Genomic DNA, 7,201 nt, shown 5'->3' on the forward strand with positions numbered 1-7,201 from the left:
TCCTGCTCTCTGGTGACCCGGATGTTGTCATGACGACATCGGGTCGTCATGGCAACACCCGGGAAGCCTTTGCAGACTGCGCTGGAAGCCGGAAGAGGAGGTATCGCCGATCACCTCCCCTTGCCCCCGCAATGCCGCGATCGACTTCGATCGACTTCGATCGCAGCATCGCGGGGGTTAATGTGCTGGGAGCGGTGCAGGACCACTCCCTGCACATAGTACCGGGTGTCAGCTGTGACAATCAGCTGACACCCGGCGGCGATCGCGCCCGCACAGCCTGTGTGCGCGCGCGATCGCCATGACGTACTAATACAGGTCTGGCTCTTAAGTCCCAGGGCACAGACGCGTATTAGTACGTCAGATGTTATTAAGGGGTTAAAGGGGTTTTCCCAAGAACAAAAGTACATTGTAATCAATAAATCTATGAATAATAATAAGTTCTACAATTGAATGTGTTTAAATAAAATGTTCCTGTGCTGAGATAATCTTATAAATGTGCCCCTGCTGTGTACTGTGTAATGGCTATATCTGACCGTGTATAGACATGGTCTGATCATATCACAGCTCCTGGGCAGGGGAGAAAGCAAAAGAGTATACAGACATTACAGCAGGGGATTACATCTGATTCTTTTTGTGAGGTAAAACATTTCCATGTTTTTAAACAATGTTTTACTTCAAAGAAATAAGCATTTGAAATCCCCTGCTGTCTTGTCTGTATACTCTCTTTTGCTTCCTCCCCTGCCCAGGAGATGTGGTATGATCAGACCATCTCCCTGTATGGTCAGACACAGCCATTACACAGTACACAGCAGGGGCACATTTATAAGATTATCTCAGCACAGGAATAATTTATTTAAAAACATTCAATTGTGGAACGTACTATCATTCCAAGATCTTTTGAATAAAATTAACTTTTGTTCATGGAACAAATCCTTTAACTATAAACATGATTTTTGGGCCACATAATGACCTGGGGTCCTAGGTTCAAGTCTGACCAAATGATATTTTTGCGAGGTCTTAGTGCATTTTCATCCTACTTGTATGAGTTGCCTTCCATCCTTATTAAAAATAAGATATTGTATGTAATTTGCCTTCATTTGACTCTAATGTGAATGCTGAAAATGAGTTTATCTCCCTTAGAAACTATAGCTGATTATAATCTTCTTATATGCTAGCAGAATGTGCTATAGGGTCTATAAGCAAAGAGAAATTATTTGTAAATAGAATTTAACATATTTTTGAAAGACTAGCATTACATGAGTACAACTATCCTGCCGAATATTTCCATTTATCTCTGTCTCATGCAGTGCACTGTCATTTCTGAGCTGTATGAAAGCACAAGGAAGTGTACACAGCAGAACCCAAGAACAGTCCTTCAGATTGACTCTAAGGCTCCCTCTAGTGGCCAATAATGTGAAAAGCAATGAAGGAGGTGTGAGTTTTTCCTTTCTATCTCTCTCTTTTTCAGCCAATAATGAGAGTCTGCCCCCTTTTGAACTGCAGATATTGTGTGACTGGAAACAAAGGTATAAATATAACCTGAGAGGCAGGCACAGGAGGATCTGCATACTATCTGTCTGGCTTCATTTAAAGGCAGATCAGCACAAGCAAGAGCAACTGATGCTGCCAGGGAGCTGTCAGATTGCACCTCTCTGCATTTCTCCATGGCTTGTTTAGATAAGTGTCACTGTTCTGTAAACAACAGGAGGCACAGCAGTATCTTATACAACATCCTGAAGAATGAGGGGCACAAAGAATTGCACAAAGGCAGGAAGGAAGAGCACACAGGGGGCTATGGACAAGGCTGCTCCTGTGGAGCTCAGAAGAAAGTCAGTCTTAAATGCCCCCAGGTCACCTGCAAGGCTGCCTCCGCAGTGCTAGTGAAGACACTAAGGTTTGTCAAGAGCCTGCCCTGCTTCCAGGAGCTACCCCTAGCTGACCAGCTACTGTTGGTGAGAAGCTGCTGGGCTCCTCTGCTGGTACTGGGACTTGCACAGGACAAGGTAGATTTTGAAACTGTTGAAACATCTGAGCCCAGTATGTTACAAAGGATTTTGACTAACAGACAAGGAGCAGAGAGGAAACAGCACCAGGAACAGCAAGAGGCATTACTACTTGGAAATAGTCTACAGCAGCAGCATAAAGTGATGCAGCTGCCAACAGCCACTGAGATCAGGTGGATCAAGGAGTTCTTAGAGAAGTGCTGGAGCCTAGGGATTAGCAACAAAGAGTACGCCTATCTTAAAGGGATTGTACTATTTAATCCAGGTAAATGTGGTTTGCAACATTAAAGTATAAACTGATCTTGAAAGTGCATTTATGAATATCAAGGGATTTTCAATAGTTAAGGTGTTATTACATCTGTTATATAAACTGATCTAGAAAGTGTATCAATGGATAATCAATAGTTAAACTGTCCTTACATCTGTTGTATAAACTGATATAAAATGTATTTATCTATATCAACAGGTAATGAATAGTTAAGCTGTTATTACATCTGTTGTATAAACTGATATAGAAAGTGTATTGATCAATATCAATGGATAATCAATAGTTAAGTTTTGGACATATAATATGTAACTATCAATGTTTCCATAAAGTAGTAGATTTACCTGCAGCACTACAAAAAACTGCAGACAGGACTTAGTGATGTCACAAGCTGTTACATTATGACATCATGCACCTCTAAACTCAGGTCTGCTGTATCTTGATCTGTGTTCTTCTAATTATTATTTGGTCAGCGGTCTGGAACACTTTAGTTAAGTTCAGTGTTTTAATTGTGCTTATGCATCTCTGAAGTTGAGGAAATGCGCTATCTAGATGTAAGACCTGGGAGTGAATAGAAGAATATGGATTCAATTCACACAAGTTTTATGTTCATTTTATAAGGTGCAGAATGTTGTAAGTGTAGCACGGTTGTTTGGCAGGATTCCATGCTAAGACCCTAAAGAGAACATAAACTCTCCCCAGAAATGTAATAAGTGCTGTGTTCTGTTTTATTTTATAATCCCAAAAAAATCCCAGTGATCATTTCTAGCTAGCCATTACAGAAGACAACATAGATAGATCAGTGCTAGCTTTGGCAATCCAGAAAAGCCGTACTGATCTATTCTTTTGACATACAATAATATCACAGTGTTCTCAGTAGTTTTACATAGGACTGTAGGAACAGTAATTTTATCAATTAATCTCAGTGATAACCATGATGCAAAATAAAGAGTTATATAACAATTCATAGCTTCAGCTCTGCTACATGGGAATGTACAGTTATTAGAAGGGCTAGATTGATATACCAGAAACTGTCATACAGTCATGATGGTGGTTTTCCTTAGGATTAATCAGTTAGAATAGACTAATGAATACATTTGACAATATAACTTGTTGAAAATGGACTTCATTTTTTATATAACTAATAACTGTTACTTATTAGTAACATCGCCCTTATTAGGACAGGTAATTATATTAATGTACATTCTCAGATTATGTAAAAAAAAGTAATACAATGACTTTTATTGTATTACTATTACTATTATTTTAAATAGTCATGGCAGTAGTAGTAGTAGTGAGTGTCTCACAGTACCAGTGTTGTTAATGTACAAGATGGTCTACATTGTAGGTGCTCAGCCTGCGGTGCTTGGGACCCAGTGAATGCACCCAACATCTTGTACTGTCTTCATACTGTTCTTCTAAGTATTCAGTGTAAGATTTTCGGGATACTTTAATTCTTTGAATCTGAGTTTTAGAAACACTGGTCTTGCTGCCATACAATAACTTTGGGGAACTAATGAATAAAAAGTTCTCAAGATATTTACTTAATTGACTTATAATGAAAACTAAATGATGCAATGATGGTTTTCAAAGTTTCACAGTGATTCCCTTGAACAGTCTAGTGGGTGCACTGGTACAGATCATGGGAAAAGTAAAACTAAAAAGAAGCATAATTGTATTTAAGAAGTTATATAACATTTCTCACATGGATTGGTGACATTCTAGCAGTACCCTAGTGTGCAAATAGCTGATGTGTTTTTTTACCAACCTTTAGCTTAGGTTAATGTATAGTGAACCTAAATACTTTGATCATTATTGACTGCTCGATTACACAGAAAAACAGCCATTGACAATGCCGCTGCTTTTAGCTGTTAACAATTTGACATGTTGGCGCGGATTTGGTTGAAGTGCAAACAGTAAAGAGCAATATGTGAACCCAGCCTCACCATTCTGATTATAATTATGTAACTCCAACTAAAGTCAATCAGTCTGGGTTATTACTTGAATAATACTTAGAGTATTATTCCTTATTTCTATAATCCCTTACTGTTACTCATTATTTAGAAGTATGATATCATTAACTGTTTCCATTATTTTGTGCACACAGATTTGCCGGGACTGCACTGTGCTCGGTATATCCAAGGATTACAACAGGAAGCCCACCAAGCCTTAAATGAGCATCTGAAGATGATTCAGAGATGGGATCACTCCAGATTCACCAAGTTAATTATCGTTTTGTCCTTGCTGAGATCCACCAATGCCAACGCCATTGCTGAACTGTTCTTCAGACCCATCATTGGCTCGGTGAATATGGACGACATGTTATTGGAAATGTTGGGTGCAAAAATATAATTGTATCCCACCGATGGACTTTTATTTGAAGTGACAAGTTAATATGATAGGAAATGTACATAATTCAAGCTTGACAGAGGGCCAGATGCACAAAGGCCTCACCTGATCCTTTAACATGGTTGCTTGGGCATATGAATCATATATGTGCCCATGAGTTGGCTTTCTGTAGTTTTCAAGGTACAGTAGTGTTTTTAACCTATTTTTAGATGCACAGATACAGCAAAGCATATATAGCACTTAATGTTCATAAAATGCCATATTCATATGCTAAAGTTCAATGCAGTTGTTATATACGATGAGAAAACATTACTGCCCTCTGAAATGAATTATCATTGGCGTCACATTTCCTTTGGATTTGCAATATCTGGTGTAATACATGGTATGTTTGCTTAGGCTATAACTGTACAAATAAATTATATGGACGTATTAGACTTTGGAGCCAAAGGTTATATATCTAAGACGAGCTTTAATTTCCAGCAAATATTATGTACTAATGCAAATGAATGGTAGTCAATAGAAAGAAATACATACTGTATCATCTGTGGTATGTTTGATAAGAAAACTCCTAAGGGCTACGTATATGTCAATTCCTTTGAATTTAGATTATTTGGTTGATCTTTTTAAATTGAATACTGTTATATTAGTAAAGAGTAGCAGACAAGCCATTTGCACTTCTTATAATGGAGCAAGCCTATTTTGAAGAGGACCTATCTGCTTATCCCTATATTTCCATCAGGAATAAAAAAGGAATGGCAAAACTAGTATCTTATAGAGAATCCATAAAATTTCCCAATGGACAGATGAACAGACAGTTCCTCCGTCGCTCATGTAGTAAGAAACACCTATGTGCATTTATAAACTAAAACTCAGCCTTCAGCATTTATTGTATTAAGTGCAGGTTTTTCCCATATCGTATATATTATCAGCATCTATATGATTCATCCTTCTGTGCCAACTTCAGAAAAGCCTCTCGTCGAGATGTTATTGCTTTCTCATACCTTTTGTTTTCAAAGCGAAAACTATGAGACAGGTTCTGTTATTGTTGTTTAAAGTATTGTAAAATATGTAACTTATTGTTTTTACAAAGACAATATTTTTTTAATGCAATAAAAATATTCTTGAAAATGCTGGGGTTTGCTTTGTTACGTTTGCCACATCCTTGTTTCATTTAAAAGGATTTGACTGGTTTAAAAAAAACATTTTTTTTCATATGCCGTATTAAGCAATTCTAATAATGCGGGGTAGGACAAGAAACAGTGGCAAAAATGTCTATAACTTTGAAGGACTTAGTATATCCTTGTGTTCATGGAGACCCCATTGATTTAAATAAAAAGGGTGTAATGCCTAATTTCTCCTGTGGCAGTGCAATGGGTACACCTGATCTTTAGGGGTTTCAGTACACAAGACCACAAGAGTATTTACTGTAATGTTGTTTCTACATTTGAAAAATTTGTTTCAACTTTTTAAATTATTGAGACAGAACAGGGCAAAAGACAATGCTAAACACAACAGTCATAGAGAATAACTTCTCCACTTTCCTTCTATGTTGTGACATCATTAGACCAAAGAGGTTATCATGTTATCTTAGCTTCCTGGATGATCTGGCTCTTGTCCCATTGTTCAAGTCTCTTTGCTCACCAGATCAAATAATGTCTCAGATTAAAAGAGAAGAAAGCCTCTACACCAAAGAACTACAGAACTTCAGTGACAATGAAGAGAGCTAAAAGTGATGGTGAAATATTAGTCAAATATTAACTATGAACTATCATTTTTTTTACAAGCTGGAAAACTCTTTTAAACTTTTTAAAGCAAACCCGTGTCAGCAGAAAAATACGCTGTTAGGCTGCAGATATAGGGTTAACTGCAGATTAATAGCATTAACCTGTCCGGCGCCTACACTTGGCCAAACGCCGCGGGAAGAAAATTAACTTTATTCCCCCCGGCAGCATTCGGATTTCAGTCATGGAGGCGGCTCCAGCACTGGTTCAGTCACGGCACTGAGTATACAGAGCAGCTTCTGTAGCCATGCCCCCGACCCTGACTGACAACCACCCTAATTCAGAGCCAATGTCAGTCAGGGCCAGGGATGTGGATACAGATGCCACTCTGTATACTCGGTGTGGTGACTGAACCGGCACCGCCCCATGACAGAAACCCAATCGCTGCAGAAGTAATAAAGTTAATTTTCTCCCCACAGTGTTAGGCTGAGAATGGGGGCACCGGGAAGGTTAATAATTCTTTTAACCTGCAGATTAACCCCATATCTGCAGGTTAACAGTGTTTATTTCTGGTGATAGGCTTCCTTTAAGTGTTATTTTGCTCCTATTGACCCAGAAGTGATTAAAAGGTATACTATTATCTAATATATCAAGTCTTCATAGCTTTCACAAAACTGTCTTGAAACTGTTTAGGTCTTCACTGGAGATGAGCTAATATGTCGTAATTTGATTAGACAGATTTGCTTTAATTCAACTGAGACAATAGATGTGCAGCAAATTTATTCAATGTCAATCAAATTGCTGGTTAAAACCGTTTATTATGCTCTGAAGTCTCTCTAAACCTCAGAGCATAATAAACAGGG

At 38.2% G+C, this 7,201-nt stretch overlaps 1 protein-coding gene across 1 annotated transcript; it reads left to right on the forward strand.

Moving 5' to 3' along the window:
* The first annotated feature begins 1,499 nt into the window (after positions 1-1,499).
* NR0B1 (nuclear receptor subfamily 0 group B member 1) lies at positions 1,500-5,747 on the forward strand. Its single transcript, XM_073670733.1, has 2 exons — positions 1,500-2,268; positions 4,376-5,747. Exons 1-2 carry the CDS (start codon positions 1,665-1,667, stop codon positions 4,618-4,620), a joined length of 849 nt encoding a protein of 282 aa, XP_073526834.1. The 5' UTR covers positions 1,500-1,664; the 3' UTR covers positions 4,621-5,747.
* The last annotated feature ends 1,454 nt before the right edge of the window (positions 5,748-7,201 follow it).

Source organism: Phyllobates terribilis, unplaced genomic scaffold, assembly GCF_046119375.1.
Source record: "Phyllobates terribilis strain yellow unplaced genomic scaffold, ASM4611937v1 Scaffold_2__4_contigs__length_985480577, whole genome shotgun sequence".
Taxonomy (NCBI): domain Eukaryota; kingdom Metazoa; phylum Chordata; class Amphibia; order Anura; family Dendrobatidae; genus Phyllobates; species Phyllobates terribilis.

What these genes read in the sequence shown, in the direction of transcription:
- NR0B1 (XM_073670733.1), top strand. Translation starts at nt 1,665, where the DNA reads ATGGCTTGTTTAGATAAGTGTCACTGTTCTGTAAACAACAGGAGGCAC. An exon ending in GATTGTACTATTTAATCCAG is followed by an intron (nt 2,269 to 4,375) that starts GTAAATGTGGTT and finishes TTGTGCACACAG; the next exon opens with ATTTGCCGGGACTGCACTGT.